This window comes from Boleophthalmus pectinirostris, unplaced genomic scaffold (genome assembly GCF_026225935.1).
Source record: "Boleophthalmus pectinirostris isolate CB_2022bp ecotype Guang Dong unplaced genomic scaffold, ASM2622593v1 HiC_scaffold_10, whole genome shotgun sequence".
NCBI lineage: Eukaryota > Metazoa > Chordata > Actinopteri > Gobiiformes > Gobiidae > Boleophthalmus > Boleophthalmus pectinirostris.
In genome coordinates, this window is record NW_026570971.1 from 35,059,796 (window position 1) to 35,087,292 (window position 27,497).

General features: G+C 40.3%; 1 protein-coding gene across 4 annotated transcripts in view; it reads left to right on the plus strand.

Annotated features, from left to right (window-relative positions):
• stxbp5b (syntaxin binding protein 5b (tomosyn)) overlaps positions 1-27,497 on the plus strand; it is a 56,175-nt gene that overhangs the window by 20,237 nt on the left and 8,441 nt on the right. Inside the window, exons 3-23 of one of the 4 annotated variants that reach the window (XM_055155656.1) lie at positions 4,990-5,071; positions 5,350-5,450; positions 7,371-7,505; positions 7,648-7,711; positions 7,824-7,907; positions 9,510-9,633; positions 11,373-11,451; positions 12,405-12,562; positions 13,203-13,275; positions 15,790-15,937; positions 17,817-17,884; positions 18,040-18,080; positions 18,545-18,765; positions 19,583-19,776; positions 20,153-20,278; positions 21,521-21,666; positions 24,287-24,349; positions 24,789-24,845; positions 24,928-24,975; positions 26,639-26,677; positions 26,809-26,916. In XM_055155656.1, the coding sequence (XP_055011631.1) occupies positions 4,990-5,071; positions 5,350-5,450; positions 7,371-7,505; positions 7,648-7,711; positions 7,824-7,907; positions 9,510-9,633; positions 11,373-11,451; positions 12,405-12,562; positions 13,203-13,275; positions 15,790-15,937; positions 17,817-17,884; positions 18,040-18,080; positions 18,545-18,765; positions 19,583-19,776; positions 20,153-20,278; positions 21,521-21,666; positions 24,287-24,349; positions 24,789-24,845; positions 24,928-24,975; positions 26,639-26,677; positions 26,809-26,916 (2,159 nt within the window). The remainder of the gene's footprint in view (positions 1-4,989; positions 5,072-5,349; positions 5,451-7,370; positions 7,506-7,647; positions 7,712-7,823; positions 7,908-9,509; positions 9,634-11,372; positions 11,452-12,404; positions 12,563-13,202; positions 13,276-15,789; positions 15,938-17,816; positions 17,885-18,039; positions 18,081-18,544; positions 18,766-19,582; positions 19,777-20,152; positions 20,279-21,520; positions 21,667-24,286; positions 24,350-24,788; positions 24,846-24,927; positions 24,976-26,638; positions 26,678-26,808; positions 26,917-27,497) is intronic. The other 3 variants (XM_055155662.1, XM_055155667.1, XM_055155674.1) reach the window with 3 other exon arrangements.

Sequence of the window (27,497 nt, forward strand, 5' to 3'; positions counted from 1 at the left end):
TGTAACTGAATAATTTAGTGAAATATACCAAAAAATACTCTTGGTGATATATTGATACAGCAGCCCATGATATCGATACTATATCATCATATTAAGCGATACGATATATCGATATATCAATATTTTTGTACACCCCTAACCCCTAGTAAAGAGGGTGTAGTATTGTATGCGACATTAGAAAAAAGTCCTAGTTAAAAATGTTTACGCTTAAAGAGGCACTGTGTAACTTTTCTGGTAGAGGCTCTGCTACTTGCTTGTTTCCATGGCGATGTTATTGCTCCACAGTATGGAGCACCTTGCTTTATTTTGGTGCGGATGGTTTTATTGCTGAAAAAAAAAAAAAAAAAAAAGATGCATAGAAAAAAGTGCTTGAGGGGTCACCTCTCCACAGATCTGACCTGTAATTTCCCATCACTCGCCTTGGAAATGGATCAGCGCTGTTATGTGGAGCTTTCTAGACATCTCCATGGAGACTAGAATCAATCAGTCAATCAATCAAACTTTATTTATAAAGAGCTTTTCATACAAAATGCAACACAAAGTGCTTTATAGTGATTAAAAACAATCCCACATTTCCATCCACCACCAACCCAACCCCCACACCCCCAACCCCACACAATCAAACAACCCAAACACACACACTCACATATACACAAACATGCGCACACACTCACACACACACACACACACACACACACACACTAACCTGCTAAAATACATAACCGGACATAGTAAAATGTGAGGCTGAATACAGACGAACCAGTTGAGAAAGCACCATCAGAGGAGGCGTCTGCACCGGGAGCAGAGAGACGTCCACCACCACCAGGAACCACCACAGGAGCCAGGAGCCCGGGCACCTGAGGCCCAAGCACCACCAGTCCACCAGGAGCCCACATGATAGACCCAGCAGACCACAGCTGACCTCCACTCCCGATGCAGAGGGCTACTAGAAGGTGGTGGACCCTCCCCTCCATTTGAGAAGTTTTATAGTATGATTAAAGTAGAATTTATTTACAAGTGTGTTTCAGTGCGTTGGTTTGCCCTCATAAGGTTCTGCATTAAAAAAAAAAAATCTTTGTTTTTATCAGAATTTCCATGTTTAAACTTGCATTGTGTAACTTTTCTGGTGGAGGGTCCATGACACGCTTGTTTGCTCTGCCTGGAATGTTCCACAGTGTGACTTTAAACAGCTCTACTTTACATTTATTCAGTTACAGATGGTTTTATAGGCAAGGCAAGTTTATTTGTACAACACAATTCGTACACAAAGTAATTCAAAGTGCTTTACAGAATAAGAAATACATTCAAATCACAATAAAAACAAATCAAAACATAAATAATCATCATAAAATTAAAGATTAAAATAAAAAAAGAGAGAGAGACATTAATTACATAAATTAGAGAGCTCAAAAATCTCTAGAAAACAGACATTCTGACTGTGAGCAGGGTCGCCTCTCCACAGATCTGACCCGTAACTTGGTCTGGTTTGGTCTCCATGAAGATAGAAAGGTTTAATACCATACTGTAAAACATTCCAGACAAATGCTTTAAATATAACTCAAAGATGATATACTGTAGATGTCCGGTACCTTCTAAATTCTTGGTTTTGCCAGATCAGTGAGCAGCTCTCCTCTCTGCTCCACTCCACTTTTATTCACATCAGTAACACTGACAAATGTTCCTCTGCTCCAAACTGCCCAGCAAAGGTCAGGGGCCACTCTGAGTTCAGTGCCCAGGCGAGGAGCACCGGCGCCAGGCTTCAGTCGGCCCCAGTCCCCCCCAGAGCTCCAGAGGCTTTTATAGTGAAAAATACCTCCACGAGCTGAATGATTTGGGAAACTTATCTCATTGTGATTTTCTGAAAAGCGTTTTGATTGAGATTACATTTGTGATTTATGTTTTAAAGGTCTTATATTATGCTAAACTTTTCCACATCTAAATGTAATGAGTTTGCAGTTTTCTTTAATGACAAAGTTCAGGGCATCAAAAATGCCATCAATTCCACAACACAAATAACAAGCATGCAGCCACAGAGACACTTAGGCTGAATCACTTTGCACCTGTAACTGACAAAACTGTTTTAGAGATCGTTACCAGTCTGAGTTCATCTACTTGCTGCCTGGACATGTTACCCACTAGATTTCTAAAGTCCGTCCTCAACAGTTTACTTTCACCACTCACTCACATAGTTAACATGTCACTCAATCTGAACATTCCCAAATGCTTGAAAACTGCAGTCATTAAGCCTCTCCTAAGAAGAGCAGTCTTGATGCCACAGAACTGAACATCTCAAATCTGCCGTTTTTTGGCAAAGTCCTGGAAAAAGCTGTTTACCAACAGCTTACGAACTTTCTCCAAATGAACAACTCCTTTGATGTTTTCCAGTCAGGTTTTAGAGCCACCACAGCACTGAGACTGCTCTTATCAAGTGACAAATGACATCCGCCTGAACACTGATGCAGGCAAAGTCTCAGTCTTGATCCTGTTAGATCTGAGTGCTGCTTTTGACACTGTGGATCATGGGATCCTCTTACAGAGACTAGAGGACTGGGTGGGCATTCTGTACTGTCCTAAACTGGTTCAAGTCCTATCTAGAAGACAGGAAGTATTTTGTTGAAATTTGGAAACTGTGTCTCAGATGACATGGCCCTGACCTGTGGGGTGCCTCAGGGTCAATCCTGGGCCCCCTGTTGTTCAATCTCTACATGCTGCCATTAGGCCAGTTAATAAGCAGCAATAACGTGTCGTACCACAATTATGCAGATGACACTCAGATCTACGTCTCTCTGCAGCAGGAGACTATGGACCAGTGGAGTCACTTGGTCACTGCATCCAACAGATCAGTGTGTGGATGCAAAACAACTTTCTCCAGCTAAACTCTGACAAGACTGAAGTCATAGTGTTTGGTCCACAGAAACAAAGGGACAGTGTCAGCAGTCACCTCCAGTCTCTCTCTCTAAAACCTTCAAATCAGGCAAGAAATCTAGGGGTAATAATGGACTCAGACTTGAACTTTAACAGCCACATCAAATCAATAACATCTGCAGCCTTTACCATCTAAAAAAACATAGCAAAAATCAAAGGTTTACTGTCTAAATCAGACTTGAGAAACTTATCCATGTTTGTCTCCAGTAGGTTAGACTACTGTAATGGTCTGCTCACTGGTCTCTCCAAACGAGCTGTGAGACGCTGCAGAACATCCAGAACGCTGCAGCTCGGGTCCTTACTCGAACTAGGAAGTACGAGCACATAAGTCCTGTGCTCAGGTCTCTGCACTGGCTTCCTGTGCCTCAGAGAATAGACTTTAAAGCAGCTCTGCTTGTGTACAAGTCTCTCCATGGCCGAGCACCAAAGTACATCTGTGACATGTTAGTGTCATATGAACCATCTCGCACTCTGAGGACCTCAGGGACCGGCCTCCTGCTGGTGCCAGAGTCACGACTAAACAAGGGGAGTCAGCGTTTCAGGTTCATGCAGCTAAAACCTGGAACAGTCTGAACATGTGAGACAGACTCTTCTGTGACGCTGTTTAAATCCAGACTCAAAACATTTCTGTTTAACTGTGCAAATAACTGAAAGGTTTTCATTCCGCACTCTTCTCTCTTTTTTAATTTTAATCTTCATGATTATTTATGTTTTGATTTGTTTTTATTAAGATTTTAATGTATTTCTTATTCTGTAAAGCACTTTGAATTACTTTGTGTACGAATTGTGCTATACAAATAAACTTGCCTTGCCTTGCCTTGCCTAAATTGTCTCTTGTGAACTTTAGGCCATGGTAGAATGCTGAAGAATTTGACAAAAAGACTGAAATCTGATCTGATCTGACAAACTAAAACAAGGATCACATTTCAGGACATGTGTATACAGATCTACTTCAATGTTAGCAGCTTTTATGCAGAAGGAGATTTTGTTGTTTGTGGAGGAAATTATGGTACTTCAAAACCTGCAGCCTTTGTGATTTGCTAATTGTTTCCTTTCAAATTTCAGTTCGATTGTGATTAATCCTCCAGTTTTAATCCCTCTTTTCCAGTGAAGCCTGTTGTTTAGTCCAACCTCGCCCTCGTTTGTTCAGACTTCAGACTGTTCACCTGATCTCAGATCCTGTTAGACCTTCACTTCCTCTAGTTTAGAATGGACTCAAATAACCTCTGTTTCTGTTTCTACTTTTCTTATGCACTCCTGGATGATCAAACTGTTTAGATCTGGTTTAGTCCCAGTTTAGTCCCGGTTAGGTTCCGGTTTAGTCCCGGTGTAGTTCTGGTTTAGACCTGGTTTAGTTGCTGTTAAGTCTCAGTTTAGTCCTGATTTAGTCTCACTTTAATCCTGGTTAGGTTAAGATTTGGTCCTGGTTTATTCCTGGTTTAGTCCCAGTTTAGTCCTAGTTCAGTCCTGGTTTAGTCCTGGTTTATTCCCGCTTATGTTCTGGTTAAGTCTCGGTTTAATCCTGGATTAATCCCGGTGTAGTTCTGGTTTAGTCCTGGTTCAGTCCTTGTTTAGTTGCTGTTTAGTCTCACTTGAGTCCTTGTTTAGTCCTGGTTAGGTTACAGTTTGGTCCTGGTTTATTCCTGGTTTAGTCCCAGTTTAGTCCTGGTTCAGTCCTGGTTTAGTCCTGGTTTAGTTCCTTCAGTTCTGGTTTAGTCCTGGTTAGTCCTGTTTTTGGTTTTTAGGTCCTTTAGGTTTAGTCCCAGTTTAGTCCCAGTTTAGTCCCGGTTTAGTCCTGTTTTATTCCCATTTAAGTCCCGGTTAAGTCCTGGTTTAGTCTCAGTTTAGTTCTGGCTTAGTCCTGGTTTAGTCCCGGTGTAGTTCTGATCCGTATCACATGTTGTGTGTATGAAATCTTCATGTTATTGATGTTGTGTGGGCCCCTCCCGGCTCTGGGCCCTGGTACAAAGCGGCTCTTTTTCACTCCTGTATAATGACAGTTATTATGTGTTTACATGTTGTCCTGTATGTTCCTGTGGTGTTCTCCTTGACTTTTGTCTGTAGCTTCGGTCGAGCTGGAGTGGAGTGTTATTGCCAACACGAGAGCGGAGCAGCCGTCATCCAGCTGCAGTTCCTCATCAACGAGGTCTGTTCATTTGATCATTTATTTATCAGAAAACATGAACAAAATCAAGTGTTTCTCTGCATTAAAGGCGTGTATTTGAGCAAAATGTGCCCCAGTTCAGAGATATTAAACATCTCTCAGGGTGCTGTCTGCATCTGACTTTATATTCCTAGAATCAGGAAGTTACTAGTTAGCATGCTAGTTGGTGTTAGCTTTATCGTCTTTGATCTCTTGATGAGTTACTCTTGGATTTCCTAATGTGTGTCCCACCTCTCGTCCTTCCTGTCTGTGGGCTTTAGGGGGCGCTGGTGAGTGCCTTAGCTGATGACAGTCTTCATCTGTGGAACCTGAGACAGAAGATCCCCGCTGTGCTCCACTCGCTCAAGTTCAACAGAGAAAGGTACAGCTCTCCCACCTTGGGAATCTTTATTTCCTAAACTCTTCGTCAGTGTTGCTCTGGCTCTGGTGGTTTGTGAAAGTGGTTTGTTTGAATCTTGGCTTCAACAATTTGCTGAATGTCTCTCCCTACTCTTCACCACTATTTTAAGAAGCTTCATATCTAGACAGAGATAAGGTCTGGGCAATGTGGCCAAAAAAATTAATCTCTGTTTTGCACATTATTTGCACACACTGGAAGATTCTGATTTTCATAGATTTAGGGACTGCTCTTTACACTTTCTTTCTCATCATATCCTTTCATTTCACAATCTGTAAACTGACATTTAATAGTTTCACTTAGAATGAGATGTCATCTGCACAGTAACACTGCTTTGTCATGGGCAAATCTGTCATAATAATCCTCGATCTCATGATTTTTGATGTTCAAAGTCTTGATTATTAAAAACACAAATGAATCAAATTGCTTTGATGAATTGGCCTGATAGAGATGTGCTGTGAAATGATTAAAGTTACAGTGACCCAGATAAACAGAGGCAGACACAACAGAGTCGTATCATTAAAGCTGTTTACAGTTTTAGATAAATTAACTTTTCTCACTCTCTTTTTCCTCTATTAACTTTCTCACGGTCTTTCTCTTTTCCTCCATCTCCATCTCTCTCTCTTCCTCTCCGCTTCTCCCTCTCTCCCTCTTGGTCTGTCTCTCCTCCTTCTCTCTCTTTCTCTATATTTAGCTCTGGTTCGTTGGAGTGACAAAAAACAGGCACTTTGTAATTAAATCTGTTTCTGTGTCCAGGATCCACAATCAAATGCTATTTCCTCTTCTCCCTTTATAAGCAAATGTGTATGTCACCGTGACAACCAGCTCCAAATACAAATATTAGGGAGGATCAATGTGGATTTTACTTTTTGCACCGATTAAGACAAAGTTATGTTGACAAAGTCCCATTTACATTATAAATCTATATTAGTCCTGCAAGATTAATCATCATTTAATTGAAACTGCATTTTGAATGGACACAATTATCAAATGGCAAAGGTTGTAAAATAAATCTGTAGTCTCAGTCTTTGTAAAAGCTGCTCACTCTGTAGTTTACATCTCAAACATGTTCTGAAATATACATTTTTATCAGTTATTTTGGATACATTTAAAGGTGCACTGTGCAATTTTTCTGATGGAGGGTCTGCTCCTTGCTTGTCTCCATGGAGATGTTATTTCTTTGCTTGGAATGTGCCATAATATTTTTTTGACTTTGCCATTTCCATTAAAACAAGCATATAACACCACCAAGCAAGTTACAGGCCAGATCTGTGGAGAGTGCATGTCTTTTATCACAGAGGCAAGTGGGAGATCCTCCCTCTAAAAAGTTACACAGTGCATCTTTAAAGTGAACTTTGAACACAATCTTATTTTCAAAATTGCAAATCTAATCACAATTGAGATGTTTGTCCAAAAAAAATAATTCAGTTAAATATTTATCCCCAAATTGTGCATCTCTAGTTTGTTTTAATGTTGTATTAATGAATGAATGGTTGGTTTTACAGTACACAGCACCTGTCAAGAGACCCAAAGCACTTTACTGCATTATTCATGTACTCCACACTCTGTGGAGCCACAGCTGCCCTGAGGCAGACTGATGGAAGTGAATCTGCTACTCTGCTCCATCAGCCCCTCTGACACCACCAACACTCTCACCACTTTCATACTAGGCAAGTGTCTTGCCTAAGGACACAACAACAGTTTTTGCCACTGGTGGCCCCATGTGGCTCCTGGTGTTCCCGGCACCTCCAGGTCTCCAAGTACTACCAGGCCCAGTCCTGCTGAGCTTCTGAGATCTGATGACATCAGGCTTTGACAAGTCCGTGTGTTCAGTGTGTTAATAAAATAGTTGTTGATAAAATTGTCCCTCCTCTCTTCCTGTAGAATCACGTACTGCCACCTGCCGTTCCAGAGTAAGTGGCTGTACATCGGGACAGAGAGAGGAAACATCCACATCGTGAACGTGGAGTCTTTTACACTCTCAGGCTACGTCATCATGTGGAACAAAGCCATCGAACTGTGAGGGCATTTTATATTATATTTAGTTTTATTTATTATGTTTTATTTTGTTTTCATGTGTAACAAACTCATCAGTGAGGAATTTAAATTTTTACGTACTGAATTATTTGGTGACATTTCTCTTTCTAAACTTAATGTCTAGATCCACCAAGACGCATCCAGGGCCTGTCGTCCACATCAGTGACAACCCCATGGATGAAGGAAAGGTGCAGGATCTTAAACACTTTTGAAAACGCCTTTAAACCCACATTATACTGAACCCTACACATTACTGTGTTCTAAATCATCGGTTTGTTTTCTTACTTCTCTCTGCTGCAGTTGCTGATTGGGTTTGAGTGTGGGGTCGTGGTGCTGTGGGACCTGAAGTCTAAAAAAGCAGATTATCGATATAATTATGACGAGGTGAGAACATGTGTACCTCTGACTTAAAGGTGCACTGCGCAACTTTTCTGGTGGGGGGTCCGCCATCTGCGTGTCTCCATGGAGATGTTATTACTTTGCGTGGAATGTTCCATGGTTTGACATTAAACACATCCATGTAGCATTTATTCATTACAGATGTTTCTATTGCTCAAAAATACATCTCCTTCTACGAATAGGGCGACTACCGTAGTGCTGTAACCTGCTCGTCCTTCCTTTCATAGACTGATTTAAGCTATACTGTGGAACATTCCAACCAAAACAATAACATTTCCATGGAACGAAGCAGGTGGTGGACCCTAATATTTACACACTGTGACTGTTGCACACTAATGAAATGTACATAATATTTAACCAGTGTTTTCTGGGACCCATATTTTAAAAGGCACAAACCTTCATGACCCAAGTCAACAGACATTATTCATAAATCACAAAATAAAGGTGGATTTGATCATTATTAAACATTCATGAGCATATTTTATTGTTGACTGAGTGATCGTGTCTCTGAACTATTAGTATTACTCAAGTTTGAAACAATGAAAAACTGAAGCAGCAATAAAAGGATCCAGAAGTCGCCTATTTGGACATTAAATGTAAAACATTTCTTTTTCTTTTCAACATTCAGTTGAACCAGCAATACTGGAACAAAACAGTCAATAAAATAATTACAGAAAGATAAGACATGATACAAAACATTTCTTAACATCTGAACATTTCTAGTGAGATAGTTGGGCCTGTGTGTGTTTTTGTAGTGTGTTCAGTCCAGCTGCAGGAGGAGACACAGCAGCAGATCAGGAGCAGCTTCAGTCTGTTTCTGTGTTTTGTCTTCATTATTGTGAGCACAGAAAATCACATTTCAAACAAATATGTAGAAGTGAAAGGAATAAGCAGAGAAATACTGACCCTAATGAGGACAGGAGATTCTGACAAAATGCTGATCCAGATCCAGATAACGATAAGGTCACAGATCCATGTATACAACTGTTTATCACAGACCTACATGTAGATCATACACGCGACCCAGTCTTTGGGAAACTATGTATTAAAGTATAGACTCTACAGAGACTGTGGATCTTATGGCTTTTCCATGTTGTGAGATCTTGTCCCATTCTTTAGAACAAGAGAATCCTCTCAAAATATCAGCGTGCCTAGTTTGAATGTATTTGAATGTGTCGAAGATGTTGTATACACAATTGAATTCTGTGTAATACTTGACAGGGTCTACATAACTCTATAACTCTATGGGAGATTTACTGTTTTTGAAAGAAACATCTTAACTGAAAATCAGCAAATCTTTAACTTATAATTATTTCTTAAAGATTAGATCCGCAAAATGTCCTTGTACTTATGGCTCTAAATCCTTTCAGCTAAGAAAATACTGACCCAATATTGACTGTAGTTAGTTTATACAGAGAGAAAAGGCGCCAGTTTTTGTTTCATGTGACCCAGGCCCAGTAATTACAGAGATATGAACCATAAAACAGGTCAACAAATCTGCAATCTGACAGTTACACAGCAACTCCACCTGAGATTCTGACCTGTCTCCTGCTCTGTTTAAACTCTGTCTCTGTCTCGTGTCTTTAGGCCATTCACTCCGTGGCCTGGCATCACGAGGGGAAACAGTTCGTCTGCAGTCACTCTGATGGGACTCTGACCACATGGAACGTACGAGCTCCAGCCAAACCCACTCAGATCATCACCCCACACGGTATGGGCCAACAAGAGATCAGGTTTAAGTAGCAAATATCTGCTCCAATCAGATACTAACAGGAAATAAAATCTGATTTCATCTATAATTTTAGGAAATGAACTTCAAAACATTACTAACTTTAACCCTAATAACTGATTAAAAGTCTAGTCTATGTCCTCTCCAGGTTCGTGTATATATTTTCAAACAATCATGATTTCACTTATCAATTTATTTATTTTTTCCCCATAACCAAGATGCCCTTCCACACGGTAACACTAACTCTTCATTCTCAGTTTGGTAGTTGTGTAGAAAGTTTTGGTTTCGTCCTTGTATTTTGTACCATTTGTTGACATTCATATTAGTACCACTCCTAGAATGATATTTTGTTTACATTTTAAAGTAGACATTTCACATGTTATGTTTGGCATAAAATAATCTATCCTTGTGTAATACAACTTTAAAGCAGTGTCTCCATTTCAAAGAGATGGCACTGGAGATCCACTATGCATTGGAGCGCCCCCTGCTGACAAGAATAAACATGAATTATGAAAAAATACTTTTAGCAGCCATTTGGCAGCGGCCCTCATGCTCCCATGTGTTTGTAGTGAAGTCAGTTTGACTACATACACACTCATGAGTGGTGGTTTATGGGCTGGGTTCTGATCTGTTATCTTAAAATCTGGGGTATTTGTATTTGTATTGTGTTATTTAATTTTGACCTCCATCAGCTGAAGGAACACAGCCATTCTTCCTGGAGTTATTGTTTTTTTATGGGGCATTTACATACATAACTGGCATCATAATAACAAAAAAAATAAAATAAAATTAGGGCTGGGAAAAAAAAAGAATCACATTAATCATGTGAGTTCCTGTGATTAATCATGAATCGCATGGTATACACAAAACCCAATCATGAATTCAAAAGTAGCTTATAGCTCACTTTTATTGGAACTGTAAATGAAAGTGCCATACGTGTGTTGTGCAAACAGCATTTCTTTCTACAGCAGCAGGGCACTGGTCTCTAAAGTCCATGTTTGTACTTCTTCCTTTGGAGAATCTCACCCAAAATAAAAGCCACTTTCAGTGCAGTTTGTCAAATCCTAGAACTTTTTTTTTGCTCCTCTGCATGAAGCCAGTTGCATCTAGGTCTGCCGAAGCCTCGCTCCACTTGTTTCAGTGAATGATTTGCCGGTATCAGCCGAGTGTATTGCATTGCTTTTTGGTGATATTTTAGACTCGTGAAACTGCGGTGATAAGACAGTTCAGTGTTGCAGTGTTACAAAAGACTCTGTCGACTGCGTCGTCTGAAGATCTTTAAAATGAAAATGGCCATGTAAAAGTTCTGTACCCTTCTCCATGTTTGTTTATCCCACGTTCTTTCTCTTTTCTTTTCTCTGTTTCCTGTGAGCGCCGCAGCAGTAAGCAACATTCTAGGCTCACTCACAATGGACTTTTTCAAAATAAAAGCCAGTGAGCAACAGACGTTTACAATAAAAAATAAATAATAAAAACTGTGTTAAGGGATGAAAAATAATTGTTGGTAATAATACATTCATTAGTTAATGCAGAATGAACACATGACCGTGCCCAGCCCTAATAAAACTACACAACAATAAGGGGTAAATTGCAGTGACTTAGACCCATGTAAATTTTGCATGAAATGTCCACTTGAAATGATGTGTGAGTGATGGGTTGGTGAAAGTGACAGACAGACTAAAGCACACACAGTATTTGAGTGTGTGTGTTTTGTGTTGTAGGGAAACAGCCCAAAGACGGTAAGAAGCCTGAGCCGTGCAGACCCATCCTCAAAGTGGAGTACAAGACGACGCGAGCCGGGTGAGTGCTCCTCCTCTTCTCCCGTCTCCTCTCTCCTCTTCCCCTTCTCCTCTCCAGACCCCTCCCCCTTCCATCCCCTCTCGTCCTCTCCTCCTCTCCCCTCTCCTCATCCTGTCCCCTCCTCTCCTCTTCCCTTTTCTCTCTCCTCCCATCCTCCTCTCCTCTTCCCCTCTTTTGTGCCTCTTCTCTCCTCTCCCCTCTTCTCTCTCTGCCCTCCTCCCCTGCACGCTCTGAGCTTCCTGTATTTCCTGTGTATATTTGACCTGTCACCACGTAGCTCCTGTTTAAGAGGGAAACTGTTCTGGGTCTATAAATAAACAGGAATGTGTTTGTCTGAGAGGAGACTGATCTGTCCAAAGTGTCAAGAAGTCCAAGTGAATGTACAGTACAGTACAGTACAGTACAGTACAGTAGAGTACAGTACAGTACAGCAGACCAGGTGAGGGTCAGAGAGGCTCATGTCTAATCACAATTTTTACACACGCATAGAGATAAGATTTGCAAGTTATTTTTTGATGGTAGGATTCTGTTGAAAGTGCTTGGTTTTAAACCCATCTTTAGCTTTTAGCATTCACATTTGAGAGAACACTGAAACTTTAACTGAGAAAATAATGCACACGCCCCAATCTTGAATCTGCTCGATTTCTAGAGGTCAGGATATTTTGTTCTTTTAAAGGAAATGATGTTACTTAAGGGTGGGACCAAACAGTTCCCAAGAGTTTGGACCCACGAGAACGAGAAAAGGCGAGATTTTGTTGAAATTATAACTAAAGTGTGATCCACTTCACAATGTTTTATTTATTTTATTTAATAATTTCTCTTTGGAAGTAACTACACTTGACCTTTTCATGTCTGATCCATCTGTAAATGTGGAAAACATTACATGTTCATTTCCTGTTGCTGTGTCATTTGCTGTTGTGTGTTCACATTTTGTATGTTTCCTGATTTTTCAGTGACCCGTTCATGGTGCTGTCTGGGGGCTTGTCCTATGAGACGGTGGGCAGGAGGAGAGCCTGTCTCACTGTGATGCACGGGAAAAGCACCACAGTCCTGGAGATGGACACGCCCATAGTGGACTTCCTCACACTCTGTGAAACACCCTATCCTAATGGTGAGACAAAATACACTTAAAACACTTCAAGTATTCAACTAGGACAATTATTTCAACATAATTACATTTAAAAGTCTAATACTCATAGCTCAAGCAGCGTCCAGTCCCTGTCTGAATGTCTTTTTGCATGGGACTTTATGACAACAATGAGAGACCAGTTTGGACTGGGGCTTATGTGATATTGTAACGTGGCTCTGTCCAGATGAATCTGTGTATCCTCTGAACAGAGTTGAACACACGAATCTGGGATGGCTCTCACTAAAAGTGAACCAACGATCAGTGTCTCACCCTCCACACGAGCACAAAGCAAAATAGTCTACTAAAAGTGTCTGAAGTTTGTCTGTGGGTGTCGCTGTGTTTGTTTTGGCTTGTTCAGCCCTGGCTTTTGCACAAACCACTGTGCTGCTCTGTGATTGGTCATTTTAAACCAATCACATGCAAACGCTTCAATTCTGATTTCACAAAATCATGAGAATTGGTGTTTCTGACATAGGCTGGTAAAATTGATGAACATCTTACTTATACTGATAGATGTACGTGTTGATGCTAGTTAAGTACACTGTACATGTAGTGTGGGTGAATGAAATGATCCTTTTGGCAGTATTTATTCAACTCATAGCTAAGTAGTTTTATATGTCAGACTTCCAGGAGCCGTACGCTGTGGTGGTTCTTTTGGAGAAGGATCTGGTCGTCATAGACCTGGGACAGATCGGGTGAGTCTCTGCAGATATTTCAATGTTATTTTAACCAAAGATCTTCTCTGTTTCACAAATATGTTGATGTAAAATACAAATCTTTAATAGAGTCATTGAACTGCATTAAATACAAAGCAGATGTGTCCGGAAATAGTGTAAAATGTCTGAATAAAGCCTGAGAGAGTCCCTTTCGCTGTGGTCAATCTAAATGTGATGTTGTTATTACGCTGTGTGGGCCCGTGTGAGTCAGCACCAGACGAGGCGTATTGATCCGAGAGGAAATCTGCAATTCAAATGAGTTTAAATTCAGTGGAGCTGGAGCTGTGTGCAGCCTGCTTCATAAACACACACACTGAACCAATATGACAAGAGCTAAACATGCTACTGTAGCTTCAGACTGGACCTGAACACAATCTGACACCATGATGCTAATCTAATGTAATGTCATGTTTTCTGTGTGGGTGTTTAGATTATATACAGTAGAACGCACTGTAAGCCCGGAACAATCCTTCTGTAATTAATAAATGACACAATATTTGGGCAAAAAAGTTGTTTCTCAAAAAGTATAGTGATTTGTGAGTAGGGATGTCACCATATCCAAATTTCTCTGTATGATATTTTCTCGATATGTGTCTCACTGTTCGATATTTATTGCAATATTTTGTGGAGATTAACAAAACTGTGAATATGCTACTTGACAAGACTTACACCAAAGAACTAAGATTTGAAAGTGCTTAGAACTGTTATTTCTTCATGTAGTCTGCACTAAAACAGAGCAAAGGATCATGGTCTATGTAGTTCCCTCTTTTTTTTTTCTTTTTTTTTCTTAAGCTCTTGCTGCACCATAACTATTACTTTAAGCAAAGAGACTTGGAATTCGATATATTTTGATGACCCACAATATTGTGAGACTTTTGACGATACGATACAACAATATTTCTTGGGAATACTTAAAGGTTGTATAGAAGATTTTCCAAGGAACGAGAAATCCAGCGACTGTTTGTCCTTTTTCAAATGTTGCGCATGCGTGAAACCACCCCCCCTCCCCCACAGCTCCTACGTAGACACACCTCCTCCCTCCTCCTCTTTACGCCAGAAAGTCCTCATCGCTGCACATGACTTGTAAACAACTAACTACAGTGTTGGTTAGGCAAGGCGGAGAAGTGAGGATCGGGGGGAGGGGGGGCGTGGAGGTTTCGTGTGTGGAAAAGAAGTGAGGAGCAGGGAGAAGAATGGAACAGGGAGAGGAGAGGGGAGCGGTGCGCAAAGATTCCATGCGCAGAGAAGAAGTGAGGAGCAGGGAGAAGAGCGAAACGGGGAGCGGGGACAGGAGCAGTAAGGGGTGCAGAGAAGGTGCGTGGAGATTCAGTGCAAATGAAGCTATTACTACAACACGCAGCAGCAAGCGGACTCTTTCTTTGCATTGAAAATTACGTTTTCAGACATAGGATATCACATTCGTGTCCTAAAAAACATTTGTCTAGTTCTTGGAAATAAAAAATAAAGTACGTTTTCGTAATAAGCAGAAGTTTCCTGTCCAGAAGTAATTTGTGGACCAATGCGTCAGTCTTTAGACTCTTCATCTGCTGCAGTCGCGCCATCACTGGAATGAATCTCCAAGAATCACCTTAGTTTGGCTTCGCTGCTTTTCCCCTTGTCTTCTTCTTTCAGTGACCTCAAAAACGGACTTTCTTTTGCGGCGAACTGCTCCTGGATTCTTGTCGCCATTGCAACAAACTTTGTGCGAACTGCGAGGAAGATATAGGTCAAAAAAGCCGCTAAGAACTGTTGCGTTGGTGAAGTAAACAGCGTCTGTGCGTCTGTGGACTGCGTGACAGGCGTACGTAAACCACGTACCGGCAGCGCGCAGGCAAGTCAGTTACACTAGAAACTTAGGGAGATTGATTGACAGCCTGTCAGCTCACAGATAACGAGGCAGTGTCGTTATCTATTGGCAAATGTTTAGCCCCACCACGTCCAGAGTTGATGAATTTTTATTCTCTTTTTTTTGGTCGTCATAATTACAAGGCTACTACATCTCTATAATGCTATCATTGACAATTTGAAACTAAAAAAATCCTCCATACAACCTTTAATTTTTAAGAAGCAAATAATTAGGAAATACTTTTTGCGTACAGAAGCTCATTTCTTTAGTCAGATTTTGAATTTTAACTATGAATCTTTGATCCTTAAAACATTTTTGAATGATTTTTATTCATATAACCAATCACAGTGAAGATGAGCCTTTCAGAAATAGCCGGCATCTGCAGTTACTTTTTAGAGTACAAAAGATACTAAGAAAACATGAAGTAATGATAAAATTGAAAGCTTAATCTTGCTCCTTATATGAAAATCGTTTTATGAATTTTTTGGCAAGTTGGCAGCTGAAATTCAAAATAAACTACTACAATGTTTTTACAATGTTATAATATTCAAATGTCAAATGAAACAGTGTATCTTCCATAATTTCAGCCTTTGAATGAATTAAAGGTTTTTATCATTTCTTTTTTTGCTATCTCTCCCTCCTGTCAGATACCCGGCCTTTGAGAACCCGTACCCCTTCACCGTTCACGAGTCTCCAGTGACCTGCTGTGAATACTTCGCTGACTGTCCGGCAGAACTCATCCCAGCGCTGTACTCTGTGGGCACCAGGCAGAAGAGGCAGGGCTACAGCAAAAAGGTGAGGTCCCTGAACACAACACAGTTATACTTACTATTATTATTATCAAGGAGGTTTGTAGGTTCTCGTTCCAGTCCCTTAAGCCGGGTGTACACTGTGCGATTTTTGACCCTTTTTGAGCCGATTTTTCACTTGTGCGACTGTTCTGGGGATCGGGTCGAGTTTTGGTTTCATCGTGTGTCGTGCTTCGTGTAGTAAACATGGGGTAAAAAAAACGATTTATACCTCACGACCAGCTCCTGATTGGCATTCATAGGTCGCAAGACAATCAAACTTGTTTGAAATCCTTTCACCTCTCGTGAGAGTTTTGCTCTGTTGAAGTCGTTTCATGAGCCGATTTGCCAGAATCTGTCAGACTGAGCATGTGCGGACACAGAAGAGGAAGCAGGATATGAGGTTGTGGAGGACGATGGCACCGGTGAGTGTTTTGGACACAGGACATGGAGGCGCAGCTAATCGAGCAACACAAAATGCTACATACCTCCAGTTCCTTCTGAAGAACTGACAACCCGTACTGCCCACGTCTGCCTACGTCTATGCTGACATTTCTTTGACCAGATTCGTGGCTTCTTCTTTTTGGGTTTCTCTGCTCAGAGAATGGCACAAATTGCCAAGGCAGCACATTGGATCAGCATTATGTCTCCGCACGTCTGTGGTTTTCTAATTACTTGGTTTTCTTCTTTGTGGTTTTCTACTTCCGGAACAACAACTCCGGTCGTTATGTGAACGTACAGTGTGCACAGACAGGTCTCATCTGAGTATCGGTTCGTTTAGAGAACATGATTCGTGAACTGTGAACTTTTAAACCCTGTGATTTACTCGTACAGTTTAAGCTGGGGTTGAGTGACACGACCAAAAATATCGCAGTGTACGCACGGCATCATAGAATCAAAGTAATAACAATAACATAAAAAAAGATTATTAAAAAAATATGAATAAATACGTATAAATATGTATGTATTTAAAAGGGACTGGATGGACACTCATTGTTTCCAGTAGAAGACAACATCAGCATTTAATTCACAAGACTGATTTAAGCAAAACAGAAGCAAAGTCAACATTCCTGTCCACGTTGTTAATCATAAGACACACTTAAGTTGGGTTGATGATGTGGCTAATTTTGAGTCAGAAGATGAAGCCCTATTGCCCCCTGCTGGTGTTCAGTACAGATGAATTCCCCAAACACATGTAACACATATAAACACACACATTATTTTAAGTTATAGCACAGAAAATACAGAGTCTGATCTTTCTTAAAGCTTATATCAAGCCTAATTTGACTTTTAACATTGAGGTTCTGTTGTAGCTGAGGGGTTTTTATGCATCTGCAATTATGCAAAAGAACAAAAAGTTCCACACAGCAGTTCTTTGAAGCTCTCAAATGTTTATTTTAATGACACCACAATGTGACGTTTTGGGTCAAGCCCTTCTCTAGAAAGGTGAAAGTTTCAGTCTCACACCTGTTTTATTGGTTAACACCACAATGGAACAAACATATCTGTTAAGTCTCACACCTGTTTATATGTTTTGGCCCAGGTCTAGTCACCTGACCCACCATGTGATCAGTCCTAATGTTAAACAAATTTGATTACAATTGTTGAATGATATCTACAGTACAAACAGGCGTTCACTCTGTTTTAAAGTGGTGTATTAGGGCTTGACCAAAAATGTCACATTGTGGTGTCATTAAAATAAAAATCTGGGAGCTTCAAAGAACTGCAGTGTGGTTCTCATTCTTCTTTTGCACAGTTTTTGTCTTTGGACCCAGCACGCAGTTGCAGCTTTTACTGGATGTGCTTGTCTCTATCTAGCTGTGATGCAGTTGCAGTTGTCTCATAGAAAACTGAGTGAGTATTTTTCTTTGTGTTGTTCTTTTCAGGAGTGGCCCCTCAGTGGAGGAAACTGGGGTCAGGGGGCTCAGAGCTACCCAGAAATTATCATCACAGGGTAAGACTATATTCCTGCGTTTAATATTGTGGACAAGACAACATTTTATATTTGTAAACATGCTTAGAGTAAAATAATACACTTTTTGTGATTATTGTGAATAGAGAAACACAGGACAGTTTTTTTTAAACAGTTTTTCTTGTTTCTCAAACCAGGCACGCTGATGGGACGATAAAGTTTTGGGACGCTTCTGCGTGTAAGTACACACACACACACACAAGTACACTCATCCACCTTCTGCTTGTCTCCATGGAGATGTTAGTCCTTTGCCTAGAATGTTCCACAGTATGAAACTCAATTTGTCAACTAGGCAAATGGAGCTCCTCCCTGCAGACAGATATAAGGAAGTATCCTCCAGCATTCTGAGCAGAACTGAAGAAGCAGCTTGGATGAGCTGCGGAACATTTTTGACCTAAATTAATGTTTGTTCAGTTGACAAATTGAATTTCTCCTTTGACACACACATTAAGTTTAAATTATTACATAATGCTTCCTTCCACACCATGTATGATTGGTTTAAAAACAGTGACTCATATGGGGGCTATATTACCTGTATGTACATGACCAACCCTGCACCTGATTTTCATAGTACCATTGTACCATTTGCCTGTAAAATAACAACATGCATTTTCTGATATAATGTTTGATTCTTTGTTGTAGTAATGCTGCAGGTTTTGTACAAGCTGAAAACTGCCAAAGTGTTTGAGCGAGCGCGGGTGAAAGAGGAGAAGGGGAGCGCAGACACCGTGGACGAGGACCCCTTCGCTGTTCAGACTCTGAGCTGGTGTCCTGAGAGCAGGCTGCTGTGTGTGGCAGGAGTCTCCGCTCATGTGATCGTCTACAGATTCAGCAAACAGGAGGTCACCACAGATGAAGTACAGGTCAGAGTCTTAATCCTTTGACAAGAAAACACACACAAAAAACTCAAGTGTCCTGCTGTGTGACTGTAACACTTTTCTTTAAAAAAATCTAGAATGAGTTCCTTGTGTCAGAGACAGTTCTTAAAGGTGGTGGCATAAAGGGAAGCATGTGTACATTATTTAATAATATTACACCTTTATCTCTACTTTAAATCTAATAAAGATATAAGCAGTTTAATGCTGTAATCCTGAGGGTGTCCTGTGGTGTGACATGAAAAGTCACAGATTTAAAAAGCCAATTACACAAAAACTAGATGTAGCTCGTCTGACAAGTGTGCACCAGGAAGAGCTCTGGGTTTAAGGGTTTAAGCTACAGAACAAATTTAATAATTGTAATTTTCTTATTTTTGTAAAATCCAGCTTTTCAGAAAAAAAACTTTGAACATGTGCCAATGTCCAAAACTGAAAGAATTACACAAAAAGGATGGTCTTTGTGAAAAAGCTTATTTATAATTGTTGAAGAACTGATTTGTTTTTGAAAATATTTTTTGGATTTTGCTACAAAGGCGTGTTTCATTGTGAGATAGAAAAAAGGCGCTAACCCCCAAACATCAAGTACCCATTTATATTCAATAATGGACACAGTGGCTCAGCAGTGGTCCTCTTCAGTACTTCAGTATCAGCTCTGTAAGTCTGTACGTAAAGACTTTAAAAACACAGAGGAACACCGCATTGTGACATCAGCAAGTGGAGTAGATCAGTTTGAGCTGTGTTGGATTAGTTGCAAACATGAAAAGGTATAAAGGTATAATGTACATATATTTCTGTTGTTGCTCAGTTGTTGGAGGTGCGTATGCAGAGTGACTTCCCAGACTGTGCTGTGGACTCTCCAGACCCAGGGGGGGACCAGTCTCCTCCTCTGCCCCAGAACACTGCACCCTCCAGCCCCCAGCAGGAGAGCCAAGACCCCCCTGCACCTCCAGGAGTCAACTCCACCGACGCAGGGCCCAGGGACAACATAGCCTGTCTACAGTACGGAGAATTACTGTTAAATATGATATTTTGTATTTATTTATTTATGTTTTCCCAATTTGTGTTCTTCTGCCAAGATTAGGATTAAACCAGTAATAAACTAGGGCTGAACCAGGATTAAACAGCACTAAAATCAATGGACTAAATTCAGGACGAAGCTAGAACTAAAGAAAATCTGACATGGATTAAACGTGACTTAAATTTGCGATGCTTACTTTTATATTTGAGTATCATTATACTGCGGCTTTATTTTCTACTATTCAGAGTTTTGTTTTGTTTTTTTTACATTTCACAAACTGAATTCTGTTATAGTCAGTTTGTGAATCTAACTGAATATAACAGAATTGACCTGTTGATATATTTGTGTGTGTTTCAGGGTGCGTTCGTCTCCTCTGAAGCAGTCTGCGGGGTACCAGGTGGAGCTGGTGGTGCAGCTGGTCTGGGTGAATGGAGAGCCCCCTCAGCCCATCACCAGCCTGGGCATCAACTCCTCCTACGGCCTGTGAGTGTGCACCATAACGCTTGTATACACTATGACACAGCAGGTTATGAGTGGGTTTAGTCCTCAGTACCCGCCTCTCAACTGGACTCTGATTTGATTCCTGGACATTTCCGTGTGGATTTTGCAGTATGCTTCAATTTCTCCTACTACAGCTAAAGCAGGGAAGGTGTACTTCAGGTGGAGCTTCTCACACTAACTTGTTGTTCTACAATATGGCATTAAATGAATCTCAATTCATGGAAACAAGCAGGTCCAAGCTACAGGTCAGATCTGTGAAGAGATGAGATTTTTTTTTTTATCAATAAAACATGAATAATTGCAAGATATGTGATCCCATAGTACAGTGAGACACTCCAGCAAAGCAGACCTACTACAGAAAAAGTGACATGCACCTTTAAATAACAGTTCGGTGAAAATTAGCCATTTCTGTGCCCTAAGCACAAATGCTTTGTGGTGCCACACCACACCACAACAAATACACTAAACATGAAAGTTAAAATAATAAATTATATAAAAAGGTTAAGAAATAAATGCCTCCACCATTATTATGAACAAAGATTTGTGCAATGACTGCAGACAGAACACTGAACTGAACATTGTAAACACAGAACAAGTCTGTGCCCTTTTAAGTCATAATGTGCACATTTATTTAATAAATAACATACATAAGTACAAATAATTGCACAACAGAATTTACTCAATCAGGGATCTTTAAATAAGAATTTGAAAGTGAAATTTTTTTCCCGCTTTTTTATCTGCTGCACGGGGTCCGGACACCGAGGGAGAGAGCGATAGAAATGGAAGGACAGAGAGAGTAAGGGAGAGAGAGAGAGAGAGAAAAAGTAAGGGAGGAAAAGAGAGACAGAGAGAGGGAGATTTCGGGGGATTCTCTTGGCACTGGCACCAACTTCTCACCTCTCTCCACGCACTTTGGATGGATAGTTTTGAGAGGATTCTATGAGCCTGGTTTTTTTGGTGCCTCCATAAGCGCTTGGTGCCCAAAGCGCTGAGTGTAATGTGTGTGTGCGGAGCGACAGCACTGAGTAAAATCAATATAAAGGAAAATCATACAAAGCTACGCTGCATCAAAATAAAAGCTTTCTTCTCTTATAAAGCACAACTGTATGATGTAAAGGTTGTGTTTGTAATCACTCACATTTAAAAGCTTGTTTTCTCATATTAGACTTCATTAGAGTGTAAACCTGCTGTAATCAAAATGAAATGTCTGTGTGTTTGTTCCAGTGTGGTGTTTGGGAACAGCAGTGGTCTGGCTGTGGTGGACTTTGTGCAGAAGACGCTGCTCCTGAACCTGGGCACAGCCGACCTGTACAGCCCCTGTGAGCCCCGCCAGCCCCGCTCCCCCAGGAAGACCAGACAGCCCTCTGCAGGTGAGCCACTGCAACTACAACTACTTTGGACTTGTACTAGTATCTAACCAGGAAAATCCCACGGAGAATAAACTTCTCCTGTGCTGTGGAATAGGTAGTTCAAGAATATAGTTATCACGTACATACTGAGTTTTCAGAGCTTTTAAAAACGTTTCTGCTTAGACATACATTCAGAAAACCCCCTGCATGCTGATACTCAGGACTACATAGGAGTTAATTAGTTGTTACCGCTCATAAAATGAAACACTGGTGCTACTCAGTCTCAACAGTAGCACTAATTATTATGTGCCCTACCTACTTTACTACTAGTCTTGCCTGTTTGGGTTGTAGACAGTGTGGTGTGTTTTGGCACCGGTCCCTGCAGTAGCACTTGCTCTCCACAGGGGGCAGCGCTCACAGCAGGTCCATCTGTTCACTTGGACACAGTTCAGAGTATTGTTGTTGCCGGGCGGAACTGAAGCTGCCGTGAAAATGACCTTTGAAAGAGAGATTTGAATGGTTTATTTTAGGTTTGCATTTGTCATATTTAAAACACTGAACGTAAAGGGGATTTATAAACTTTAAACATGTAATTAAAATGTTCCCTCATCGTTTATAGTGTTTTGATTGACATATTTGAGTAATTCTCTTTCATGCTGTATTTAAAGGCGCTCTACCAGTTTTTTACTGTCTTAAAAATATGAAAACAGATCTAGTTTAGTAAAAAAAAAAGTTTGCAGTGGTCCAAAATTCTTCCTCACTTACTTTATGCATTCAGAGCATCCGAATTATTCACCATGATGGTTTTATAAGTGCTCTTCATAACTTTTTGTTATCGTCATAGTAAAGTCAACAGCAAATACTGTGTTTCACAATAAAGTACAGTAGAATCAGTATAAACGGCAGTTATACAAGATACTATATAAATTCCTGTTTTCACCTCTGTGATTATTCAGAAAAATCATTCTCAGTATTATAGGATTCACCTTTTCACAACAATAAAAAACTTTTATGCTAAAAACTATATTTAAAAAAAGGCATAACATGTCTCATTTTAAATAGTGAAAATATGTTTTGATGTTGGTCTTACTGTTTCCTTTCTGTCCTGTCTAATCACTTTGTCTTTGTGCTCTAAATCCATTTATTTCACTGTTTCTTCTCCTGTTTTCTGTTCTTAGTGACCTGGGAATTCTAGTCCTGATCCTATTTTAAGTTGTTTTAAGTTACTTTTATTTGTTTACATATTGTAGGAGGACATTTTGCCTTGTGTCGCTGCTATAGTCATACTTCACACTATTCTTTTATGTCTGTATAATTGTGAGATTATGTGGTTAATAGAGGTTATAAAGGCTCTTGGTGCAGATTTTCAGCTGAATCTGTGTGAGTCTGCCCCAGGGCATCTGTGACTACACGTATTTTATCACCACTAGTCACACTGTGGTCTGAACAAATGAATAATGTCATACAAAAACATGATTTAAATCCAATATATAAAGTGCATTTTACAACTTTTCTGTTTGTGTGTCTGCCACATGTTTGTCTCCAAGGAGATGTCATTCCTTTGCCTGTAATGTTCCACAGTATAGCATTAAACAGATCTATCTATTGCATATCTATCTGTCTATGTTATGGCATACTGTGGAACTATCCAAGCAAAGCACTCACATGTCTATGGAGTCAAGCAGGTGGCAGATCCTCTACCAGAAAAGTTACATGATACATCTTTAACACATAGTGATTGGATGTGTGCGTATCCAGGGCAGCAGGTTCTGAGTTTCTTCTTGTTTTTCACTTATTTTGCATCCCTTTTTTGTTTCTCTGCTGCCCCCGTGTGGTTAAAGACATTCCTGCTACGTCTTGCATGTCCAGCATTTCTAACTTGTATTCTGAGTCTGTGAAAAAACTGCGCTCCTCTCATTTCCGTAAGTGTGTTTACGTCAGAACAGAGCTGACTTTTGTCCACTATCCCAAAGCCCCGTCCTCCTCTCCTCTCCATGGATTCAAGTTTTGACAAATGTGTGAAAAAATAAAATCAATAAAAAAAAAAGATTTGAAATATAAACAATAAAATATATATATCTGATATTTTAAAATATCAAAATGCCAGGACTTTAAAAAACAAACAAACACATAATGTTGTTCCTTACAGTCAGCATTTAATTTGTCTAAAATGCTTACGTAATATCATTGAAAACTTTCATAAATGGCTGCAGAATATTAAAGCCACCCTATGCAACTTTTCTGGTAGATGGTCACATTGTTTCCATGGAGCTGCTACTGCTTTACCTGGAATTTCCATGCTATGCATACTTGTAAGTGGAATCACCACTCCATAGGCCTGACATGTAACATGGCCTGGTGGTGTCACCATAGATGCATTTATTGGGATATTGTGGAACATTTCAAGCTAAAAAAAATCTCATCTCCATGGAGACAAGCAAATGCTGCCACTCCACCAGAAAAGTTAGATAGTGAGCCTCAAAAGTAATACCCTCTGTCCAGGAACATCCCTTAACATCCCCAGTGACTCTTTTTACCCTCTTCTAGTGTAGGTCAATTTAACTCTATCCCTGCTTTAGAATATTAAACCTGACAGTACATTTTAATGCATTTATCCTGAACTCTTGTGGTTTTCTTGCAGCTCTGTGTGATTCCAACGATGGGTCAAATCCATCTGAGGAGCGCTGCAAGTCTCCCACGTCAGGTAAGAGCCGCCAGTGTGTTCTCCTTTAACTAAGGTTTGGTATGTGGTCTGCGTATAGACACAATACATGTCATTATTGTTTTGCAAATGATGTTTTGGTTTAAAAGACCTATACTCACTGCTGTTCCAGATCGTTTTCACACGTTACTGCCCCAGTGGCACTAGATTTAGTTCAGTTTATTTCTGTTTTGGGCCAGTCCTGTTTTCACACACCACACACCATTCACCCCACACACCAGGAGCCACGTGACAGTCCAGCAGCTGATCACACAACCTGTTTCCATGACAACACACGCAGCCTCACCTGCGCAGACAGAGGCAGACTAGTTTAAGTATTAATTAGTGTCTGATTTCCGATACTTTCAACCCTAATTCTAAAAAGCTGTCTTCGATTTTCTGATAATGTTGTTTACATAATTAAACTCATTATTTCCTGTAGGCTCCACCTCTCCCTGTAACTCAGATGACGACCGCAAACAGAATTTCATTGAGAAGGGTATTTTATGTTCAAAAACATTTTTATTTCCAAAACTCAGACTTTTCTTTTAGATTTTGTTCATTTTTGTATTTATTTCCAGTGAAGTTCAAAAGCAGGAGGTTTTCCAGGACCGTTGCCAATGACTTTGGTATTGTACAGGTTTTGTTTCATTTCTCTTTTTCTGGATGGCGGCTTCTAACTCGTCTGTGCCTCTGCTGCTGTGAAATGAGTCTCATGATTTTATTTTCACTAATCACCGTTTGGGGAGAGAAGTGATCGATGGAAATGATCTGCATGAAAAGGTTTCTTCACAGTATCCAGGCAGATTTTCTACACAGAAAATGTGCAACTTCAAATTGTCTTGATTTGGTTTTTCATTGTTTAACGGTGTTTCATATTACACTGCTCTTTGAAACACTGTTGGTGCATTTTCAGTTTGGAATAGCAGACAAAAAACACTTTAGCTGTATATAGATTTAACTTTTATTTCAATGTGACATGGCGGATTTCTGCAGAATCAATGAAGCACTCCCTTCATCTTCATCTGAGGAGAAAAAAATGTGATTTTGTTTGAAAGTTATGGAGACCAATGAGCTCCTTCATTTCACATGAATTACTGAAGTAAACAAATCTGATTGGACGATCATGTTTGGTTCTGGAGGGAGTGGGGACCAACCTGATATCAGTCTGCATAAAAAAAAACAACAGATCAGTTTGGATTTACCAGGCAACCAAACCACAGGCTTTCACTGACGGATGATTGGCCGTGGACCTCCCCGTGGAGCATATTCTTATAATTAGAAGTGACTGAATCTCAATCTCAATTCACATTTGATTAACTGGCCCTGCTGCCAATCTGACACACTCCACATTCAGTCATCCAGTAGGTCGGTGGGTAAAGTGTCTCCTTTGACTGCTTTCCAAACTGTGACCACAAAACGTTATGAAAGAAGTTGATTTAAAAGCTGAACTTGTGTAGAAACTCTGCCTCGTCTGTGTCAGGTCTAACCCACAGAGCTGAGTCTTTAGGTGAAGCTTTCCTCCATCACAGGCTCTGGGCTCTGCACTCCGGCTCTTCTTTCTTTTCAATGTTTTCTGGCTCCAGTCACTTTGGTCTGTGGAAATCCTCGTTTATATTCTCAAGTTCTCTATAGAGTGGCTATAGACTTCAGCAAAACAACTTTAGTGTATAAAGATGGAGCTACAATACATTAAAGCTGCCAGCTGTAATTAAACTGGCCGACCCACCCCTGTATTCTTACATGTCACCACTGACACTTTCTACTGCTGTTACTGCTGTCTGCTCGTGTGACAGCTTTGGTCTGACAGAAGAGCAGAGAGCACAGGTGAGAGTGAGGGTGGTGCCAGTTCAGGGACACATCTGCCATCTACTGTAGAAAAAATGAAATACAGATGGTAGCTTTAACCACACGCCTTTTTGGATGAACAGTAACAAATCCATGTTTTGCCGACAACAGAAGTGGCTTTCTTGGCGTTGCATGTTCAAAATGCTTATATACATTTTTACACGCTTCACTTCTGCCCTTAGCTGTTCAAATTCAAAACAGATTTATTGAAGACATAACCTGCCTGTCATATTATTGTTATTATTATTATTATATCATTTAACACAAAATATTATATGCATTTTCTGAAAATACTGAATACTTACATACTCTATAACCACTCTTACCCACTCTACAATTCTTTCTTAATTGAAACAGATAAAATATCAGTAGAATTCAGTGAATCATTCAGATAATTTTATTTCTTTATTATTTATAAAACGGGAATATTTGTTTCTGTTTCAGCAAAGATGTCTCGGAAAATTAGCTCCTCTAATGACCATGGTAAGAAACTGACAATTTCATGTTTTTCTTTGAAATAACCAACTTTTTACAGGTTTTTGCAGAATTCTGATATGTTTTAAAATGTTGAACTTAAATTGATTTGCCAAACCTTTTACCCCGTTCACCCCCAGCAGACAAGAAACGCAGTGTCACCACTAGGGGGAGCTTTAAGGTTGATAAAGTCTCTCCCACGAGCCAGCACAGGAAGACGCTCTCTAGAGCTGTTTCTGTTCCCAACAGTGAGTGGACCAGCTGGTCTCTGGTCCGGACTTGGTCTGGATTTGGTCTGGACTTGGCTTGGTACTAACCCCAAATTCTGCTGGGTTTTGGTCTGGACTCTTTCTGAAATGATTCTGATTCCAGATTATGATCTTGGTCGGGATCTGTTCAGGGATGTCTCTCACAACTTGGTCTTAGGTCCAAAATTGGTCTAGACTTCAGACCAAAACCCAGCTTCGCCTGGACCAAATCTGGGTCTGGATTTATAATGGGCTTGGTTTTGTCTTGCTCTGATCTTGGTCTTGAGTCTGGTCTCTAGTCTGGACTCTGGTCTGGACTAGGTCTAATCTTGAGACTTGATTAGATTTTGATACTTAACCAAAACTGGTCTAATCCCAAAATCCTCCTACACCTGGACCAAATCTGAATTTGGTCTAGACTTAATATTGCTCTGGTCTTGCTCTAGTCTCAGGTCTGATCTCTGGTCTGGACTCTGGTCTGGGTCTGGTCTGGACCTTGTACTAACCCTGAATCAGTTCAAATGGCACTAATCTCATGTTTTCAAAGGGCTTTTTGTGTCTTTAACAGGAAGCTTTAATCT